The sequence below is a fragment of the Electrophorus electricus genome, chromosome 2 (assembly GCF_013358815.1).
Source record: "Electrophorus electricus isolate fEleEle1 chromosome 2, fEleEle1.pri, whole genome shotgun sequence".
NCBI lineage: Eukaryota > Metazoa > Chordata > Actinopteri > Gymnotiformes > Gymnotidae > Electrophorus > Electrophorus electricus.
Genome location: NC_049536.1, coordinates 29,321,472 through 29,344,782, shown reverse-complemented (window position 1 = coordinate 29,344,782; position 23,311 = coordinate 29,321,472). Strand labels below are relative to the sequence as shown.

General features: G+C 43.1%; 1 protein-coding gene across 3 annotated transcripts; it reads right to left on the bottom strand.

The window, feature by feature from the left end:
* Window positions 1-1,081: 1,081 nt before the first annotated feature.
* Window positions 1,082-23,016, bottom strand: igf2bp2a (insulin-like growth factor 2 mRNA binding protein 2a). 3 transcript variants are annotated; one of them, XM_035523722.1, is made up of 16 exons: window positions 22,534-23,016; window positions 21,405-21,465; window positions 11,455-11,503; window positions 10,347-10,398; window positions 9,720-9,783; window positions 9,297-9,590; window positions 8,883-9,017; window positions 8,456-8,662; window positions 7,649-7,784; window positions 7,200-7,331; window positions 6,535-6,603; window positions 6,021-6,137; window positions 5,529-5,603; window positions 4,883-5,014; window positions 4,483-4,596; window positions 1,082-3,315 (listed from the first exon to the last, which is right to left on the bottom strand). In XM_035523722.1, the coding sequence occupies exons 1-16, from the start codon at window positions 22,706-22,708 to the stop codon at window positions 3,217-3,219; spliced, it is 1,911 nt and encodes a 636-aa protein (XP_035379615.1). In that variant the 5' UTR covers window positions 22,709-23,016; the 3' UTR covers window positions 1,082-3,216. The 3 variants fall into 3 exon arrangements, with proteins under 3 accessions (XP_035379615.1, XP_035379614.1, XP_026861462.1); XM_035523721.1 differs by having other exon boundaries at window positions 7,200-7,334; window positions 22,534-23,013; XM_027005661.2 differs by having other exon boundaries at window positions 7,200-7,334; window positions 8,456-8,578; window positions 22,534-23,009.
* Between the last annotated feature and the right edge of the window lie 295 nt (window positions 23,017-23,311).

Genomic DNA, 23,311 nt, shown 5'->3' with positions numbered 1-23,311 from the left:
CAAGCCCAAGCAAAGATGTCTGCAGTTTGAGGGTCATCTGGGAACAGATCTTGTCATGGTCATTACCGTACATAACATGCCTACCAGATTAAATTACCCTCTACAGTGTAATGGTAATGACCATTCTGTACCGCGCTGTGTACTGAGTTTGCCCTCTATAGTGTAATGGTAATGACCATTCTGTACCACACTGTGTACTGAGTTTGCCCCCTACAGTGTAATGGTAATGACATTTCTGTACCACACTGTGCATTGAATTTTGCTAATCTTGGTGGAAACAAGCTAAGTGGATCTTAAAAACTTCATAACTGTCTATAGTGGCACAGGGCAACTGCAAGTCAAAGCACTTTACAAATAAGAGCCTAACCTATCTTATGGCTGCTAGAACGCGCTGGAATGTCTGCATGTCCTTCACTTCTGTAGTTGGAGCATTAATATTTGCACTCAGTCTCAGATGCTAAGAGGCCCGTCACATGACATAGTCACTTGACACAAGGCAAAATACTGGAGTTTCAACAGGTGTCTGTAACTGGAACCCAGATCCTGTGCTCCTCAGGACCCAATGTTCCTCAGGACAGATCAGCAGCACTAGCACAGAGTCAGAGGCAGCTGAGGCACATCCTTGCTTCCGTTAGATTCTACGTGAAGACACCGTCCACGTGTGCACTTCAATATTCATTTAAAAACAACTGATTCCTGAAAGACAAAACAGGTTTCCAAGACAGCAGTATGTGAAAGCTTGTTTAGGTATCAGTGGACGTCGTTGTTCATAGAGATTAATGATGAATTACTTTATTGGATGGTTCATTTCTGTCTTTGTCTGTCTTGTCTTGCTGTCTTTGATCTTGTATTCATTACTCAGCATCCAAGTTCAGAAGCACTTCAGGCTAGCACATATCCCATAATCCCTTGCTTCACTCCATGGTACATGGACTGCTTAAAAAACAAAATCTTATTCTCTGTTCTACCACAAGGTGTCCAGGAAGGAGGGTGTTCAGGACATGTAGTGGTGTCCCGCGACCAGCTAAAAATGCATTTTTCCATGAGCAGTCCATCAGACCCAAATACTTCAGAGTAGATCTTGCTTTGATCTTTTTTATTATTATTAAAGTGAAAAAAATTCAAACACTCAAAACCGTTAGTTCACAAGGCGTATAAAAGGTGGAGAGGTGGGAACCGGGCGTGTGCAGTACGCTGAGGTAGACCACAACACTAACATGCGCACTGATCACCGTCTGCCTTCAGGGACCGGTGTCTCACACACTGGCCTCACTGTCGGCCTAAGAGAAGTCTGTTTCCCACCGAAAAAACAGCAAAAAAAACCCTTTGTTTTTCATTTTTCATACTTATCAATAGTTCTCATCACAAAATAGGAAAAAATAGATTCATAAATATAGCTCTTTATATATCTACAGGCACTCTTACACACTTGGGCGTGCACACACACACACACACACACACACACACACACACACACACACACGGAGTAAGCTAGGTAGAATATTGGTATGACTGTGCTATGTGAAGGAGGCAGACAAAATGCTGTGTGATGAATTATAATGATATTATGAGTTCACGTATAAGGCCACAAGCTTCCAGGGTCAAAAGAAGTTAAGGAACCTCAACTGCACCTCCTGGTGGTGAGGTTGAAAGACTGCACGTGGTACATTCACAGCTGTCCTGCCATGTAGAAAAGCTCCCTGACTGAAGCCAAACTTCCGCAGAAACGAGAGCTTCTGATCACTGTGCTGCAGCTGTGTTTCCTCACACAGGTCAAAGAAGAGAACGGGTAACTGTCTCATCCATCGTCCTGCAGACACTGACCAGTCTCCTCCCAGCACCTAAAACGTGGTGATTACAGCAACCTGCATCTCAGCAAACCAAACTCTGCAGCTCAGAGCAGCCAACTACTGGACGTACCACAACAGAGAGCTTTCACTGGCTTGGACAGAAATAAAGAATAAATGTTCTCCTCCTCACAGATAAACACTAAGATACAAACCAAAGAGTGCAGATATAAAGAGTATGAAATCTTTCAAATGAATTTTCTTGTTTCTGTTGATATACACAGACTAATAAAGAACATTCAGCGGGTGGTGTCCAGCGGGTGGTGTTCAGTGGGCAGAGTCCAGCGGGCGGAGTCCAGCAGGCGGTGTCCAGTGGGTGGTATTCAGTGGGCAGAGTCCAGCGGGCGGTGTCCAGCGGGTGGTATTCAGTGGGCAGAGTCCAGTGGGCGGTGTCCAGCGGGTGGTGTCCAGCAGGCGGTGTCCAGCGGGTGGTGTTGTTATATGTCTGATGCTGAAATGCTGTATCCCCAAAAGTAAGCAACCTTCAGTATTGGACTGTTTAAACTCCAGCATGTTCTCAAACGTTCTGCTCCTCTGTCTCATTAATATATAAAACATATATACTGTTATACACAGCCCTATGTGTACACAAAGATACACACCTGCTCAGGGGCAGAGGTGTGTCAGTGGTTAAGGCACTCGACTAAGAAGGTTGCCAGTTCAAGTCCCACCACTGCCAATTTCCATTGTTGGGCCCCCAAGCAAGACTATCACCTCTCAATTACTCAAGTTGTATTCAGTCATAATTGTAAGTCGCTTTGGATAAAAGCGTCACGTAAATGAACATATGCAAATATGAATTATTTTGACTTCTTTGTGTATAACAGTATCTTTTCTCTAATGTGAATACTGTTGTAGATCTGTATCAACAAAACTAGAGTGCAAAACCTGTTCCTATTTCTGTATATCTGCCCTTAACCTAATACAATAACAACAAAGACCTACAGTCAGAATGCATGGGTGTTGACATGTTAATGCAGTGTTCACTCAGTCTTTTCCACCTACATCAATCCAGCTATATAGAGAACATGCAGAGTCTAAATTAGGGTTATCTTCCTACAACAGAGGCCTCCTCTCAACCACACCTCCTTTTTTTTTTTTTTTAAATGCAAAGATCAGACTCAGTTTTCTCCACAATGACTCCCCAGCTACCCTCTCCTACTACCATCCCCCCCCCCCCCCCCCAAGGCTGGCGGTGCATGCAGAGTCTCTGCCAATGGCTAGTCTGGTAGTCTGGTCTGATGTCCCCCAACTATGAAGGTCTTTGGTTTGTTCCTGCAGCTGTTCCTCTGTCTGGTTGGACCCCTCTGCCACTCTGCGCTGTATCCAGTTGGGAGGGCTACATTCATCGGCTGGTGCCCGCTGGTGGTCACTTAGAGTGGTGCGACCTGAGAGCGCCACCCTGCTGCTGCTTCTGCTCCTGCTGCTTGGCCTGATGAACGATCTCCCTGATCTTCCTCTGTGCAGTCTGCAGGAGCACAGCACCGTATACCATTACAGCACCAGTACAGCACCATTACAGTATCATTACAGCACCAGTACAGCACCATTACAGTACCAGTACAGCACCATTACAGTACCATTACAGTACCAGTACAGCACCTTTACAGCACAAGTACAGCACCATTACAACGCCATGCCCATAATACACCACAATATACTGCACTATACTACACATTGCAGCACAATACCCATAATACACCACACCATACTACACATTATAGCACCATACCCATAATACACCACACCATACTACACATTTATTGCACCATAACTATAATACACCACACCATACTACACCATACTACACTATAACATATACAACCCCTCATCATACTATACCATCATAATATATACTACCCTTCACTATACTATAACATTACATTCTGTACCAAACTACACTATATCATCTACATTGCATACTATACCATTATATATCACACCATCATAATATACTATTGCATTCTACACCCTCGCCATGCTATAAATATTTCATACTACCCCTTCACAAAACTTACTCATAACATATTCCACCATGCCCACAACAATCCAACAGGTGAAATACCTCTAACTAATAAGACACAATTTCTTCTTCCCCAGTAAGGGTTGGCGCTGATATAGACTGGACTCCAGGATCCTTCCTACACCTTTTAAGTACTACAGTGGACCTCATGTGTCCTGCTAACTGGTCCTATTGCAACAAAACCTCAACAGTAAAAGCAGCAGATCCAAACATAATGTAACAGAGATCCCTATCTCCGTAATGTAATGTAACAGAGACCCTATCCCCGTAACATAAGGTAACACAACGTAACAGAGACCCCTATCCCCGTAACATAACAGAGATGCCTATCCCCATAACGTAACATAACAGAAACCCCATCCCCATAACATAACATAAAATGAGACCCCTATCCCTGTAATTTAATACAACATAATGTACCAGAGACCCCCATCCCCATAACATAACATAACATAACATAACATAACATAACATAACATAACATAACATAACAGAGACCCCTATACCTGTAACATAACATAACGTTGCAGAGACCCCTATCCCCGTAACATAACGTAACAGACCCCTATACCTGCTGTTCATACAGTGTGGAGCAGCAAGCATCCAGCTCACCTGACTGGCAAAGAAATGTCCAGTGATTTTGACAAAGACCTCATCATTCTCATCTGGGCTCTGGTCCCGAGGCACTATGACCTCAGCACTGGTCAGATTCTGCAGCTCATTAACCTGAAAATGAACAATAATAATAAAACAATTATTCAAATAATAATATTAAAGCAGTAAGGCATGATTCCTTTTATACATGTGACTGGTTGCCTCAGAAACAGCCTTCCAAGTGGACAGCCTCTCCATTGCAGTGCTGGGATTGGTGCTTGACCCTCTCCAGTGCAAGGCTGCAATTGGTGCCTAACGTTTTCCATTGCAGTGCTGGGATTGGTGCCTAACCCTCTCCAGTGCAGGGCTGTGATTGGTGCCCAACCCTCTCCAGTGCATAGCTCTGACTGGTTCTTACTGTTTTCCCGCCTTTCCCAATGACCCGGCCTGCAGCTGATGAGGGCACTTTGATGTGAGTCTCCAGTTTCACTTCCTCCTTCGCTGAGAAGAAGTTCTCCTCCTTCAGCTTGCCGAATATCCTCCCCTGGGCCTGTCACACAATCACACAATTACACAATGACACAATGACACAATTACACAATTACACAATTACACAGGCAATTTTACCATCATGGAATTACATAATTACACAATTGCACCACCACACAGTTACATCACCACACAATTACACCATCACACAATTATACAATCACACATACAATTGCACAATCACACAATTACACAATCAATCACACCATCACACAATCACATCATCACACAATTACACAATCACACATGCACAACAGAGCAGAAAAATTCTTCAGTTCTAAATATTTCAATAAAGCTTCTGAACTGATTGATCTGAAACAAAACTGACAGCACAATTTAAGTGCAGTGTGTTTGTGTGTGTGTATGTGGGTGTACACATGTACATGTTCGGTAGTGTGTGTGTGTGTGTGTGTGTGTGTGTGTGTGTGTGTGTGTGTGTGTGTGTGTGTGTGTGTGTGTGTGTGTGAGTATCATGTGTCTACACTGAGAGCAGTATAGTGATTTCATGACTTCACCTTAAACTGAGCTTCAGGTGGTCCAGTGATGATGACCATTCTCTCTGTAACATCAGGACTCTCTGCAGTTGCTATCTGCAGGTAAAACACACCATCATCTGCGAACCCAGGAAGACCGCCCAGATCCCACCCCTTCCCTCTCCCCTTAGGCCTGCCTACAGGAAATCCAGCAAAATCCAGCCTGCTTTTACTCAACAGATGTTCTGTTTATGACAAAACATGTCAGAACTCCCTCAGTGTATTTAATCCTCATACAAAACCACCGTTGGAACCTGGCGAGCACTAGCACACGCACAAAACGCTAAAGTGTACTGGTACCTTTCCACCACTAGAGGGAACCTGTGTAACAGTAAAATCATTCGACATCATTATTATTAGAACAGGAGCATAAACCATACAATTGTGAAAATGAAATGCATATTAATAAAAGCACAGATAATGTAATAAAGATGTTGAGCTGATTCACAGTTTTTAAAATTATCTCACTGGTACCTTAATAGAAGCCCCAGAAAACTGTGCCAGCTGTTTGATATGTTGACCCTTTTTCCCGATCAGCGCACCCACAGCCTGGGTGGGGATGAAGAGATACACCACCTCTGGGTCAGCAGCCTGTAGGCACAGCACACTGTCTCAGCTTACACTGCACACACACACACACACACACACACACACACAAACATTGCATACAGCCCCCCAATCAGAACACTTTTGTCCTGTCCCCTTCTTCACATTCTGAGATGAGACTGTGTGTGTGTGTGTCTGTGTGTGTGTGTGTCATGGGTGAAGAGTGAATGTGTGAGCTGATTCAGTGAGACACTTTTATCCAAAAAAAAACTTTACAATTCTGACTGAACACAACTTGAGTAATTGAGGCAACTTGGCAGTGGTGGGATTTGAACTGGCAAACTTCTCATTACTAGTCCAGTACCTTAACCACTGAGCTACCACTGCCCACACAGCTCATCAGCTCTCAGGACAGGAGAGGGGAGGGGAGGACTTGACTTACTGGGAGAGGCTGACTGAGAGGAGCAGCTGGCGTTACACCATAGAGCGCCCCCAGGTGGGAGGAGTGACTCTGCATAGCAACAACACAGCAATCAACCAGCAACCTGACATACTCTACACACACATCATACACACACACACACACACACACACACACACACACACACACACACACACACACACACACACACACACACACCACGCTACACAATTAACCAGCAGACCTGATGTACTCTACACACACAACACACGAACACACTACACAATCCACACAACACACCACAGCATTCTGCACAGGAAATACTGTATAAGAGAAGGACATCCACACCCTGCCCCCTTACCTAGGGTCTCTTATTCCAGCCCCACCCCCTTACCCAGGGCTCATACTTCAGCCCTGCCCCCCTGTGCAGGGTCTCCTACTCCAGCCCCGCCCCCTTACCCAGGGCTCATACTTCAGCCCTGCCCCCCTGTGCAGGGTCTCATACTCCAGACCCGCCCCCCTGCCCAATGTCTCATATTCTAGCCCCGCCCCATTACCCAGGGTCTCATACTCCAGCCCCGCCCCTACCATACACGGCTGCGTTCCTTATATTACCAGCCTGGCTCAAGGTAAGCAGGCGTCTGTACCAAGACTCCAGGGTGATGTGTTAGTGCTCAGACACTCACCAGGAGGGGGCTATAGGATGGGGCCGGGGCTTTGGGGGCCCCCTGGGTGCCAGAGGCTGACCTCAGCATGGGGAGCCCTGGAGAGAAGATGCCCAGAGCACTGAGGTTCAGTCCAGGGATCAGACTGGTCTGCTGCTGCAGCAGGAAACACACACACACACACACGTAAAATACATGCAGACACATAAAATACACACACACACACACACACAAAATACACATACATACATACACACGTAAAATACACACACACACAAAAACGTGCAAACGTACATAAACACACGTGCACACACACACACACACACACACGTGCACACGCACATGCACACACACACGCACACATATACACACGTACACACACAGACTCTCAGACACTTCTGAAAGCTTTAACACAGTTAGAGTCATATCATTCATATTTAATTAATAATTAATAAACAGAAGCAGCTCACATTGATGGTAGCAAGATCATTCTCGTATGCCTCCCTCAACTTTCTCATAATCTCCACTTCAGCCTTACAACAGGCATCTAAACCTCCCTGCACCGTAATGGTCCTCTCTGGGTTATAGATCGTCAGGTCCTGTAACCTACGAGAAAAACAAGAAGGGAGGGAGGAAGAGAAAGAGAGAGAGAAAATGAGGAAGAGAGAGAGAAAAGGTTAGAGAACAGAAAGGTGGTTTAGCACACCATCACTAAACATAAAGATAATTTATTTCTGAGCTAAGGCTGATCCACTTGAATAAACTGTGTACATGAAAACACTTTTTTCAGGCAACTCTTAAGTCATCTGAAAAAGGATATCATCTGTTGTTGTATCAGAGAATAAGGCATCCACTTAAGACCTTAGTTACAACCAAACCAGGCAGGGGAGGGGTAGCAGAGGTGGGACAAGGACAAAGAGGGTGGTACAGGGAGGTGGGGGGTGTTACAGAGAGGCAGGGGGTGTTACAGAGAAGCAGGGGGTGTTACAGAGAAGCAGGGGGTGTTACAGAGAGGTGGGGGGTGTTACAGAGAGGCAGGGGGTGTTACAGAGAAGCAGGGGGTGTTACAGAGAGGTGGGAGGTGTTACAGAGAGGCAGGTGGATGTTACAGAGAGGTGGGGGTGTGTTACAGAGAGGCAGGTGGATGTTACAGAGAGGCAGGGGGTGTTACAGAAAGGTGGGGGGTGTTACAGAGAGGCAGGTGGATGTTACAGAAAGGTGGGGGGTGTTACAGATTTGCTTAGCAGCTCTAGAGGGTGTGAGCATTACACACTTACGATGAGATGGTGATTTTGGTCCCAGATTCTTCTTCAATACGCTTCAGGTTCCTGCCTTCTTTTCCAATGAGTCTCCCAATGAGGTTGTTGTGGGCAAGAATCTTCAGTGGGATCTCCTCAGTGCTGCAGGAACACACACACACACACACACACACACACAAACATACGCCCACCACACACCCACACGTCAGCCACTCGGGCCAGCAACTGCCCCCACAGGTGACAAACAGGTGACACAATGTTTACAGAGTGCTGGGAGTGAAAGTCACAGAGTTAGGGGAGTTAGAGGTGAGTGTCTAGGGGTTAGGGTTACAGTTAGATGTGATTCTAGGAGTTAGGGTTAGAGTTAGGAGTTCAGTTTTTGGTTGAGGGGTTAAAGTTGGTGGTCAGGATTTGGGATGTTAGGGCTTAGGGTTTAGGGACTTACACCTTAGTGTCACTGGCCTCTTTCTGCATGATGTCTAGGATCATGCGGCAGGCGGCAGAACAGCCCTCCGATGTCGAGTGGATGCTGATGGACTTCTCTGCCGCTCCTGCGTTCTCCTTACGATGGACATCCACCCTAACACACACACACACACACACCGGCACCACACACACACACACCAGTGCCCCCCCCCCCCCCCCCCCCCACACACACACACACACCAACATACACACACACACACAGTTTGGTACACAGCATTCCCAGCAGGGAATTTGGAAGTGTCCCATTGAACTTTCCCAGACTCTGATCCATGTGGATCACTGATTACAGGGATGGTTCGAGACAGAGAAGGGTCACTCACACTCTTTCTCAAATAAACACGTGTCTCCAGCAGGACAGCGCTGTAGCACTCACTTTGACTGGGTCAGCTTGGTGACGTTTTTTATGGTGAGTCCCTCCTTGCCGATGATGGCTCCTACGAACTGGGTGGGCACCAGCATGCGCAGGGGCAAGTCCATAGTCTTGCTCCGGCTGGCCGAGGGTCCCGCAAGTCCTGTTGAGTGGCCAGCCTCCGTGTCCTGCCCCCGGGATCCCCGCGGGCCACGTTTACTGCGTGCTGTCTGAGGGCCGGCCGCATCCATGTCTGAGATGTAGGAGACTCCGAAAGCGTAGTCGTCACACCGGTGTCCTGCCAACTTCTCCACGGCTCTGAGCGACAGAGAGAGACACCAACACCAGAGACGAGACACAGACAGACAGAGTGATTAGACAGAGTCATCAGTCAGAGTGATCAGACAGAGTCATCAGTCAGAGTGATCAGACCGAGTGGATACTCACACTTTAGCTTCCTCCTTCGTAGAGTATGTAACATTCACCACTGCCGTGTCTGTGTCGGTGTTCACTGGGGAGCATGGAGGCAGAGAGACAGACAAAGAGAGAGGGAGAGGAATACAGAGAAAACAGAGAGAGAGAGAGAGAGAGAGAGAGAGAGAAAGAGAGACAGAAGGAGGGAGAGAGAGAGGGAGAGAGGGAAGGAGGGGGAGAGGGAGAGAGAGAAGGAGAGAGAAGGAGAGAGATTTGCATTGGTCCTCCTGTTTTAGCTCACTCCCTATCTGTCTCTTTCACACACAGTTCTTCAGTACTTGTCACTCTCTAATTGTGTGTGTGTGTGTGTGTGTGTGTGTCTGTTGCTATTTCCTCTGGTACAGGAAGAGAGGACAATGGGCAGGCAGACAGGAGCACTTCAAAGCATGTTCACTTAGCCTACATCTACACACACCTACTCTCTCTCTCTCACACACACACACCTCCATTTCTCCATCTCTCCATCCCTTATTTCTAACATATAATTCACAGCGCGCATGTCTCTCCATCCCTTATTTCTAACATATAATTCACAGCGCGCATGTGTGTGTGAATGTGTGAGTGTGTGTTTGTGTGCGTGCGCATGTCTGTATGCTTTACCCTGTTCCACATTTTCCACCGTACCATACTGGACTAAAAGGCCGTCCAGCACCTGCAGAGCAAAGAACAGTCAGTCAGTGAAGAATGCACTCAGTCTGAACACACACCAATACACAGACACTACTGTCAACTACAGTCAACACAATATCCTTTCTGGCCATGCATTGTGTGAACAGCCCCTTTCCAGTGTTTGGTGTTGTCCTGGTCATAGGAACTCCTGTCATAACTGTCTCCCTTCACAATAAAAACGTTATTCAGTAGAAATAAGGAAGTAGGTGGAAGGAAACCATGTGGAAATTGTGGACTTCCATTGTGTTTCTGGAGCTGTAACACTGAAACCAGACGGCCCACATAAGAAGGCAGCAGATCACTGACCCTCAGACACAGCTGTGACCAAAGACGCTCAGACACAGCTGTGACCACAGACACTCAAACACAGCTGTGACCACAGACACTCAGCCACAGCTGTGCTGAGTTATTCTTTATCACTTAGATGACTGATTGGTCATGTCTTTTTAAGGAGGTATTTAAATTGCCTTACTATTATGTCTTTGTTTTGTTGCTGTAGAACTGTAAACATTTAAGCTCACTGATGTTTAAACCACAATCCCCACATGTTCTGTGTGTTTCACTGGTGTGTCTGAAGGTCTGAGCAGCAGGGTTATCCTGTGTTCATGGTTATGGAACGTGACATAGGAGATCAGTAGTGTGTATTGAGTGATCACTACCTCAGGTTTTGCTGCTGGTAACTGAAAAAAGGCTTTGTAGAATTGTACTCAAAATGTATCAGAATGATAATTGAAAAAGGAAATGTAAAATTCCATTAACTTTCAAAAATCTAATTGTTCCAATTTTCTTATTTGAGTCAGTTTTCAGTTTTCAGTTTTAAAATTTAGTATTAGGGAACACAGACTGCTTCTAGTCAGTTATACAGATTGTGGTAAGCTGAGGGTGATACTGTGATCATATATTTCTCAGTGGTGTTTAACAGACACAGCGTATCCTAGGAAGATTCACACTTCATACTCCGTCTGGCATTTAAAGTTTGCACACACTTACATACAATGCCTCTCCTCTAAGACTAAATCATGGTGGGACACCCACTCACCTCCCACTGCAGATCAGGAGGAATGTTCCGGATCTGTAACTTCCGACTCCTGAAGAGAGGAGAGAGAGAGAGTGGAGGAACACGGCGAGGTGGGTGGGCAACAAATGAAATGCAGAGGAGACACAGAAAAAGAAAAGAAAGAAGTTGTGTACTGAGAAGCAGCTCTACAGGGGCCCACTGTGGCAGTTGCTGTCTGCCTTTATCCAGCCGTTAGTCTACGCCTCACGCACGCACAGCTCATGTCGGGATGTGATGAAATCTGCTCATTAGTTTTCACCCATACGTTAACTGTCCAAAACATCTTCCTCCACCTTCTTCCAACATAACAAACAACATACAAACTGGTGGCGTTTCCAATAAACAAAAAAACGTTCCTATACGTTCTACCAAGTGTATACGCTGTTATGTCTGAACAGGGTACAATTTAGATGCAAATGTAAACACAGTGAGATTAAATGAATTACATTTACAATTCCAGTTTCATTTGCTTTACTTGGAACATTTAGCTGGCATTAAACAGGGAACTTCAGGGAGAGACTGCCTTCAGTAAGACGCTGCACAGCTCAGAAAGTTCAGAAAACATGTGTATCTGCCACACAGCACCAAGCCCTACTCACAAGCGCCGTGCTCTAGCACAACACAACGGTAATTGCATGAAAACTACAATTGTTAACTATAGGTTATATAACTATTATTATGTTAACTGATAATCAATATAACTATCAGTATTAAGTGCAGATCTATAATTTGTATCAAAATTGAACATTTAAACCAGGTTAGATAAAGCTACATAAAAAATTAAGAGCCTTAAACAAAGGACAGACGTGATAGATGGATAGACTGTTGGATGGATATAGTGATCAAAATGATGTTATTATTATTATAGCAGTGTTGTTAATATGTACTGAACATGTTCAAAAAATCCTGATACACTGAAATCAAGTTTTATAGTGAAAGTCAAATAACCAGCACAATGCACATTTTGGTTGCATGAACATTACAATAATAACAATAATAACATAATAATTTCTGTAAACATATGAAGCCCATTACATGTGCATGAACATTAAAGGAGGCACTGTAGTCATGAGTGGAAATTGCACTGTGTTCATATTGTAGATAAATGCAGCAACCAAAAAGACATTTCTTCACATTCTTTGCTCAAGTTATGAGTTCTAATCTTGCACAACTTTCGCTGCACTAGTCGTGACGTGGTCCTGATCAGATTTTTGCTAAAGAAGCTTTTTTCCCAATGAAACACACTACATGTTTAAATGAACACAACCTTAAGTAAATCAGATCTGCATATAAAAGCAACACTGCCATTCTAAACAAAGCAACTTGCAAGTAAGAAAAAGACAACCATATGTAAACAAATCCAAATGTTCAAGTATATTGATATTAAAATAACAATACAAAGACGACTCAAACCAACAGCACTCACTGTACATTTTTTCCTTCATAAAGAAATAAGATCTTGCTGAACTAATGTCCTCTAAGCATGCATCTTTGTGCACTTGAGACTGAATTTAAATATATCAACACGGGAGCTTGGTCCGGTTTAAGTGGAGCTTTGCGAGGGGACACAGTGCGCCCCCAACACTGAGCAGTGTCCCGGATGGCTCACTGTTACATGGCAACCCCAGCACGGAGAGGCAGTTCCGAAGCATGGACCCTCCACCACACCAGCGGACCCTCCTCTGCTGGAATTGGTGGCAGAGACAGGGAGACCTTAATCTCCTGTTTCACATTTTCTGAGGTGCCAGGAATCTGATCCCCTTGCCATCTCCCAGCCAGGCTGCTCCCCTCTGATGCCCCTGTCGGGATGCTGCAGGTGGTGGTGGTGAATGCCCTGCCCTGACGCCCCTGTCGGGGTGTTGGTGGTGATGGTGGATGCCCTGCTTTTATTCCCCTGTCAGGGTCTTGGTGGTGGATGCCCTACTCTGACGCCCCTGCCGGGGTGTTGGTGGTGGTGGTGGATGCCCTGCTTTTATTCCCGTCAGCGTGTTGGTGGTGGAGGCCCTGCCCTGATGCCCCTGTCAGGGTGTTGCTGGTGGACGTCCTGCTGCTGTTTCTGTTTTTCCCTGACTTCTGCAGGCTTCAAGGTCTCATGGACACAGCTGATGAGTACAGCATCCTCAGACTAATCTAAAAACCTGATTCTGAAGCAGAGGTTACTGAAGCAAGCCAAGTGCATTTGCCTTGTGTGTGTATCTGATGTTAAGGTCTTCTCTCATTACACTCTCCGTGGTCAGAGTAGCTCCATCCTTTTCCAGGCTTGATGGATGACAGTATCACTCGTGTCTCTGATGCAGGTGCACCTGTAAACTTGCTCAGAGGTTCAAGGAGCTGACACTCTCGGAGACATGTGTCACCATCCGTGTTCCCCTTTCGTTCTCCAGCCAGTGTTACACAGACTGCCTGCTGTAGGCAGAGGTAAGGCTCAGGAATCATGTGTGTATTTCATGTAAGCACATTGTGGACCAGATCTGAGTGAACACACTGTAGATTAGATCCAAGTCAGCACATCGTGGATCAGACCGGAGTCAGTCCACTGTCGATCAGACACGAGTGAGCACATTGTGGATCAGACCTGAGTCAGCACATGGTATTACCAGTACAGACCTGACACTGTGGGTGGTAATGACCACTATGATGTATTACCAGTACAGACCTGACACTGTGGGTAGTAATGACCCTAACCCTTCTATGACGTTTTACCAGTACAGGCCTGACACTGTGAGTGGTAATGACCCTAACTCTTCTATATTACCAGCACAGACCTGACACTGTGGGTAGTAATGACCCTAACCCTTCTATGACGTTTTACCAGTACAGACCTGACACTGTGGGTGGTAATGACCACTATGAGGTATTATGTATTCAGAACATTTATAACCAACATCACAAAGTCATCTTTCTCTCTCTCTCTCTCTCCCTCTCTCTCCCTCTCTCTCTCTCTCTCTCTCACACACACACACACACACACAAGTGTGCAAGTGAGAGAGAGCGGGCAAGAGACAAAGTGTGTGTGGATGTGAGAGAGAGACAGAGTGAACGATCAATTGTGTGTGAGTGTCTGAGAGCGAGAGACAGAGAGTGTGTGTGTGTGTTTGTGTTTGAGGCACTACTAATCACACATTGGATCATGGGGACACTGTTTATGTGTGTGTGAGAGAGAGATGAGAGTGAGATGTGTATGTGTAGCCTTGGATAGGTCTGTGCAGTTTGCCTCTCAGTGCTGTTCCATGTGCCACTTCTCACCTAGAAAGCAACATCACTGTAAATACACCAACTCACTAAATATTCATGAATCACTGTAATTACACTGATTCACTAAATATTCTTGAACCATTTATATTTAATGCTGCTCATTTCACTTTATTCTCTGCATTCTCCAAGTCACTCCCCCTCCTAGCCACACCCATCCATTCCCCTCCTGGCAACATCCAGCCACACCCACTCATTTCCCTGCTGGCCACACCCACCCATTTCCCTCCTCTCCACAATGTCCTGCACATATTTAGTTCTGCAGACAGCTTTGTCATTTCCGTGTGAGATTTGAATGTGCTACACTACAGCAGAACAAAACCATTATTCTCAGTTTGTTCTAAATTGACTAAATGGTTCAAATATGAAAAATGTGAAACAATCAACCATACAATAAAAACTGTGTTAATACATCAACACAATACAAGCTGTTTTAATACATCAACACAATAAAAGCCCTGTTAATACATCCACACAACACGAGCTGTGTTAATACAGCAACCCAACACAAGCTGTGTTAATACAGGAACACAACACAAACTGTGTTAATACATCAACACAATACAATCTGTGTTAATACATCAACACAATAAAAGCCCTGTTAATACATCAACAGAATACAAACTGTGTTATTACATCAACACAACACAAGCTGTGTTAACACAGCAACACAACACAAACTGTTATATCAACATAACACAAAATGTATCATTACATCAACATAACACAAACTGTATTATTACATCAACACAACACAAGCTGTGTTAACACATCAACACAATACAAACTGTATTAATACTTGAACACTAAGTTGATCATTTGCAGCAATACAAATGGATCACATCACATAGGAACTTTCTACAAAAATTTAAACATAAATTAACAGAATAGTCAGTTATTGAGGCCTGCAGTCAAACCCCCCTGGTTCCAGTTTCTTTGTCATGAATTCTGGTCTATAAAAATTCACTGCAAAGCAGAAGTAACTCACAGATCAGTCACAACCATGGCACAACACACCCTCCTTTCAAGTGATGACAGAAACCTGCTAGACAGAAACCTGCATCTACAGACAGAATCCTTGATCTACAAAGCAATCACTTCTCTGGGGATGGTGGCCATTTGGAGTTGCACTAAGAAACACTACTGCTGGGTAAAGCGTGCCGGGTAAAGAGTGAGGTCAAACACAGCTGTACACGAATAAACACACTATGCCCCTCTAGTCAACTAATAAACACTACTTTAGTCAAGATAAAATGAAGCCTCTTTAGAGATTAGATCGTAAACCATAATCCTCCTGCTCCCGACGGCATGCATCAGATTCACATCCTTGGTAATATAATCTATCTGTACCCCTGCTGCGTCCCTTACCATAAAGGGATTATCTAATGAGGAATTATCTCTAGGAAGTATCACCCAGGGAAAGTCACAAGGTCAGAAAGAAGCCAAATTAACAAAACTAAAGCCTGATTTTACACATTTATACATACAATCCTGAAAGTCTGAACTTCACAGTAATTAAAAACAATCAGGTAGCTAATTATGATTCTTTGTCCATGCAGAATACAAATGTCTCTGTGGTCCTTTTTTTAACTCATTATGTACTACGACAACACTGACAGCCCTTATAAAAACACATCACGTGTCTTCTTCCTAAAGTACTGATAACGACAGAATACAAGCCAACCTAGCTGGGAAATAACAAAGAAAAAACACTAAGGAGGCGGAAACCGCAATGATGCAATCAATGATACCAGTGATGTAATCAACCCCAGTGATGCCATCAATGATACCAGTGATGGTATTAACCCCAGTGATACAGCCCCAGTGATACTATCTTTGAAAAGAAAAAGATGGAGTAAGATGGAGTAAAGGTAGCTCAGAAACCAGAGTAGAGAAGGTGGACAAACTTGAGGAAACTCAGGGTAACTTGGGGTAGCCTGGAGGCTGGGGTAGGGACAGAAGAGTGGTAGTAACTGAGGGGTAACTAGGGGAGAGTGCCTCAGGTCATGTTTGAACATTATTAAACTCAGACAAAATGAACTAACCGTTATATTTCACTGTGAGCAGTAGTGCGTGTGCATGCACACACACACACACACACATAAGCACACATTCAGTTTCTAGTCAGATCAAATGGTCAGTATATGAAGCAACTTTAGCACGATGGCTCACAACTCAAAAGAAAAGAAACAACAGCCAAGAATAGAGCAGCGTAGAGTAAGGTAGAGTGTGGAGTAGAGTTGAGTATTGTGGAGTATTGTGAAGAAGAGCAGTAGGGGTACCGTGGAGGACTGTGTGTACCAGTTCTGTCAATGTGAATATGGAGTATTAAGTCTCATTAGGTCTTCTGAGCTCTATCTTTAGAAACAAGCTAAAATAATAAGCCATAACAGTCATAGTAGTCATCCTTCCTTTCTGCCAACATGCACACATGAATCAATCTATCTGTGCTCATCAAACTCTTATAGAATTTATTATATCTCTCTCTCATTAATAAACAATATTTACCCACAGAATATTTACATTATACTGCCTTAATTACACAAAATGTCAATTTGAAAAGGTATTAGGAACGTGACGTGAGCAGGGTCCCTCCCGCCTGAACGCGTCTGATCCTACAAGCCCTTCATATTCTCCTCACTGTGTCAGACTCACCGGAGGTTTGAAGGCCTTGTCTTCATATCCCCCTCAGTCACATTTCTCGCTGAACTGATATGAACCGATGTAAATAATTACAGTACAATTATCTAAGCTTTGCTTTAGAATTCTGTCAAGCAGCGCTTCAATAAACTCACAACAGCCAATAAAAAATACAAAAACAAACAGACTTTTATATTTCTTAACAAAGTATGAAATACAAATTCCAAAATGCTTTTTTCTAAGTGAATTATTTCAACGTGTACGTATACATGTTGAAGAATGTCTAGAGTGTAAAATGCAAACATTCAATAAGCAGTACACATTAACCAGCACATTTCAGCCTGGCTTGCATCTTATTTAGTTGTTCTTACAAAAGTGAGCAGTTTAAAATTATACCAATACCACAACTGAATGCAATGACACTCGTGTTTTGTTTTAAAAGTGGCCTGATTAAAAACAATTAAATTAGAATTCAATAAACATACATTTACAATGTATGTTTTATAAAAAATGCTGAAATTAAAAATGCCTTAATGAAAAGTCATCTTAGTCTAAATAAACTATAATCACATAGAACATTTTCTATTAATATATATACACAGACACACACACACACACAAACAAACACACACACCTCAACACTAATACTGCATGTTTCTTTAATGTTTATTTAGAGAGATAAATTTAAAAAAAACCATGAGCCCTTTCTACCAAACTGAAAAGCTGTCCAAGACACTTTGAATAATTTATAACAATTTTTAAATTAAATTATCACATTCAGAACCCAGTTGAGAAATCATACTGAATTTGAAACGGATAATTACTATGATACGAATCTGAATTTGATCTGCTTGTGAAGCTGATCCTGGTGTAGGTGACAAATACAAGCTCCCATTTATAAATTCTGAATTCTTCCAATTTGTTACTTGCTCAACCAGTACAAAGAGCGAAATTTATGATTCAATACAATGTTCTTAAAAACACACACAGCAACTCACATTAAACATTCAGCTCACAAAAAGAAATTCAGAAACCTGCTGAACACAACCTTACAAAACTGCTGGGTTCAAGATCAGAACAGAAAAGTTATAAACATTTATTTCTTCTCCACCACTCATTCAAGGTTCTTTAGGACCTGAGCAAAACCCACACTGAAGTCTAAAACTCAAAACACCATTAATACATCACCAATATCATCTGAACCTAAAGATTCTGAGTTTCTTTCTACAATTTCTAATTAGATAGAGAAAAGTGTCAAATGTTATCAGTTAAATGTATTAGGGTGACATCATAGGGGGGAAAAAACCTGTGAGAGAATTTCTCTCTGAAACTTTAGTTGTAGTGAATATGCAAGTGCAGCATATGAAGGTCCTGGAAGATGTCACATTACAGTAGTGTGATACATGTTACAATCACACTACTGCACATTACAGTCCCTAACACAGGCTACAATCACACTACTGCACATTACAGTCCCTAACACAGGCTACAATCACACTACTGCACATTACAGTCCCTAACACAGGCTACAATCACACTACTGCACATTACAGTCCCTAACACAGGCTACAATCATACTACTGCACATTACAGTCTCTGCACATGTTTTACAGGGCTGCCCCAGTGCATAATGACACGACTGTACATCCTGAGGTGGAAAGGACACCCACAGTAAGTTGAGAGCATTCTTCTACCTTTTAAATTCAGATCAGGTAGTCCAGACAGGAGTGACAATAAGCAAAAAATAAACAACACATTTAAACAGCAAAAAGAAGATTTAATAACATTGAAAAAAATTAAATAAAAACAATAAAACGTATAAACTGATTAAACTGAAATAAAAATTATAAATAATAGTTTATAAATAGTAAACTGAAAATAAAAGAATACCATAGAGAACTGTAAATAAAATAACTCCTTTTCATTTAGACAGACAATATTTATTATATTTAAAATCTATCCTAAAATATGCAATATGTTTAATTCAAATACTGAGCTTATCTTGTGTTTGCAACCAATTTACTGTCTTAAAAACAAACATGCTGCTATAACTGAAATTAGACTTGGGATAAGGCAGTAACATCATCATCATCAACTACAGCAACAACAACAACAATGATTTGGTTAGTAATAATTGAGGACAAAAAGAATCTAAATTTCAAACATAAGAGAAAGTTCAGAAACTAGAAGAATAATTCATCTAGAAGGAATAATTTATGTTTATTCTTTTTTTAACTATATCAGTAATAATAGACAAATATCCTTCATGCAGATATATTCTGCTTCTTAAAAACATTTGAGTAATTTAGTAAAGAAATTAGTAATTTTGTAATTCAATAAAGAAATAGTAGACCTAGTTTTTGTGCCTTTAGATTTGTTATTTTATATATATACATATATATATATATATATATATATATATATATATATATATATATATATATATATATATACATAGAGAGAGAGAGAGAGAGAGAGAGAGAGAGAGAGAGAGAGAGAGAGAGAGAGTTTTCAAATCGGTTACATCAGGGACAAAAGCAAGAATTTTAATTATTATATATACGAGTCCAATAATCTTCCAGAGCACCACTAATGTAGCAAATACATCCGTATGCCAATAAGTTTCAACACAACATATAAGCAATGGCTTAAGGCTCCGATAAACTCCACTCTGACTCCAGGGTAGTAGTAAAAATGTGCTCATTTGTATTGCCTGCTATAGAATAGCGAACATATTACAGGACGCGAGCACTCTCCTCTTCTGAGAGGGGCAGGCACGTTCGGTTGTCTGCACCAGCCATGGACTGCTCTTCCAAGACTGTGGCCATCTTGCTGCGCACTTTATGCAACACACTTAAGGGCCTACACGTGAAACCACGGCGTCAAGGAACAAGCACAAATAGGTCTAAATAAACACTACCATTTTTGTGCTCTTTATGTTTTTAAAGATGTTCTTAAAATAACACATAAGCACTGCCAACATGTTGGATATACGGCGTAATTATAAGGCCTACACCCTTTCCTTTAATGGGCAATGAATTTGTAAATTCGATTAAAAGCACTCTGTTCTAGCGGATGCCAGCTGAGTGCAGTTCTCCCCTCGCCCAGATCGTCACGCGCCAGCAGCAGAACGGGCACGCAGAGGAAGTACGTTCTACTCAAATCACATGCTTACCACACAGGCCTATGAGTAGGCCATACATGCATTTAGAATGATTTTAGAAATTAGTTCAACATTGGCACGACTAAATCTCACTTAGCCGAAAGAGAAATTACGCCTGCACCTTTCATCGGCGTCGAGGTTTCATGTATGAGTTCCACATTAAGTAGAAAGTGCGTTTAACTTCATGCGCGGCCTAGCTGAGTTAGGTACAGAAGAGCGAGGGACGAGGTTACAGTCATTCAACATACACACGAGATTCAAGGTTATTAGATAAGTTCGCGTGCATGCGGGCACACAAAAATAAACCGTTCCACGAAATGACAGGAAATATTTAAATAAGCGACCAAATGCCACCGTCGTCACATAAGGAAGCAACTGAAACTGCATTACACTAGTGCAGATTACTGAAAATGTAATATCTTAGAACTACTGTTAATTAATTACTGCCAAAATATTTTGTAACTTTCCATAATTATACTACTTAAACAAATAAATTAATTATTAAAGTAAGTAAATGTTTATTACAGGAAATCTTGCTGAACTGTCTGGTTACAAACACGTGCAAAAAGTAAATATATTAAACATAAATAACGCATCAAAAATAGTGTTCCCAACTGACACCGCAGTATTAATAATACCCAAGAAAGTTCCGCACAGGTGAATAAAGGTTTAACACGGGTCCTGAGCAAAGCGGCTTCTCAATAACTACAAACTCCCTTCCAGCGAGCCTCCGTTTTGTAATGATGTGCTATTACCAGTCATTCAGATATGAACTCCTGGCTTGGAGGTGCAGCAAGACAATTTATGAATGACTAAAAAAGTAAACAAGAGTTTCGTGGCACTGATCATAAAATGATCAATAAATCAAAACGATTACCTTAATTTTTTGGGAACAGAGTAGTCCACCTCTATGACCTTCCCGTGTAACTCAACTTTCCCTGAAATGAGGAAATGCAGTGAGTTTATCACGTACATTTGACTGTCTCACTAACATGCAGTTATTATAGATGCCGGGTAACGCAGTGCTCCACTACATCCCCACCATGTCACGTCATTTAAGAAGCGCAACATTAATGTCACGGTGGAGATTAGCTGGTGTGCGTGAAGTTTTGCGTTGGCCTGCGGGCATGAAGTGCTGTGTTTTAACGTGTTCACGTTGGCATGATTGAATTCTCTCTCAATTTATAAAGTCGGCGCCAAATGCCTGGTTGTTAAATGCTTCCGACGAAGTGTGGCAGCCATACTGATACTCTCACTGACCGCACACTAGTTGCGAAGACCACTTTAAAGAACAGAATGACGGGTGAAAGGGTGAGACTAGCAATGGAGACGTGTCCCTCTCCCGTTCAGCACCTTAACCTCTGCGTCTGCGGAGCGGTGGCGACGGACAGCGCGTACGGTGGGAGACGCGGCGTTTCTTTGGTAGGGTTTGGCGGGGCTTTCTGTGCGAGTGGCCTGCGCAGCTCGTAGCTGGAAGCTCACCTCGTCCCCCCCAGCTACCTGTTTATTAGCAGTTTGCTTCGGACCCCCAGCACGTACCTTTAAGACACCTCGTAAAAACACACCTAGACATCATAGGAACACGTATGTGACGCATTCTTTCCGCTTAGTTCGGTCGCTTCTTTTCAATAAAATCAAGATAAAAAATAACTGAAAAATAATTATGCCTACCCGAACATCAGACCATCCCATACATTCCTACGTGTGACCGCTGATAACGCGCGTTTTACACTTCATATTGCACCTTCCCATCTGAACTTTATATCTCAGTTATTACAAACATAAAGAGACAGGTGAGGAAACGCGATCACCAGTTTGTCCGTGTGTCTGTCATAACTGAGTGGTCCATCTGCGAGCGCGGACGCTGGTGCAGCCGCGCGCAGCCAAACGCCGTTACGGTAACGATCGTTACTCCGCTTTTCTTTTCCAAGAACTGTTTCGAGGGTTTTCCGTATGAGTGCTCAACCGCAGACGGATCATTCAGAGTCCAAACATATGAACCTTACCAGAAAGAGTCTCAATAGCTTTAATAGCCCAGTTTTGGTCAGGGAAATCCACAAAAGCATAGCCGGATTTCAGCAGGACCTCCTCGGCCACTGGAAGCTTCCTCTCGCCGAAGAGCTGCTTCAAGTCCTCGACGGTGACCGAAGGACTCAAATTCCCCACATATAGTTTGTTCATGATCTAAGAAAATCCTTGCAAGGAAACAAAGGCGCGGGTGGTGTATTAAAAATAGAATAGAAATATAACAAGAAAATTTAAAAATAATAATAATAAAATAGTAAAAAATAGGCAGAAAAGCAACAGCCCCCAAATGCAGTGGGAGGCCAGCTACAACTCTGTTCCTGCTCGAACTCTTTTTACTGGGATTGGAAAAAAAGGGGTCGTTACGACGCTGTTCTGTGGCCAACAAGCACCGCCTCGAAATGCGTTCGCTCATATATGAGAAAACGAGTGGGGAGATGTTTGTGGACAGAAACACAAACGCTTTAAACGACTGGCACCGCTGATGAAACTGCGCCTACATGGTCGGGTGGAGGTTACTGATCGGACATTGGGCATTAGCTGAGCGTGGAACACGCGGAGGAACTGGATGAGCGAGACGGCTCGTGTTTTTGTGACCTTTCACCAACTAAAATGTAAAGCGACATCATTCTATTTATCGCACGCAAAAACAATAAATGACCAATTTGATACTGCCATTTTTCCGTATTATTGCACAGCTTGATTTCCCCTTCAGAGGACTAGGCACTTATTAGGATACAATATTCCACGTGACCTCGG

Coding starts and splice junctions, on each gene's coding strand:
- igf2bp2a (XM_035523721.1), bottom strand. CDS start 22,708: ATGAACAAACTATATGTGGGGAATTTGAGTCCTTCGGTCACCGTCGAG. Junction 8,663..8,882: donor GAGGCCAGTGACACTAAGGT/GTAAGTCCCTAA, acceptor CTGTGGGGGCAG/TTGCTGGCCCGAGTGGCTGA. Junction 5,015..5,528: donor CACCTGAAGCTCAGTTTAAG/GTGAAGTCATGA, acceptor ATTGTGTGACAG/GCCCAGGGGAGGATATTCGG.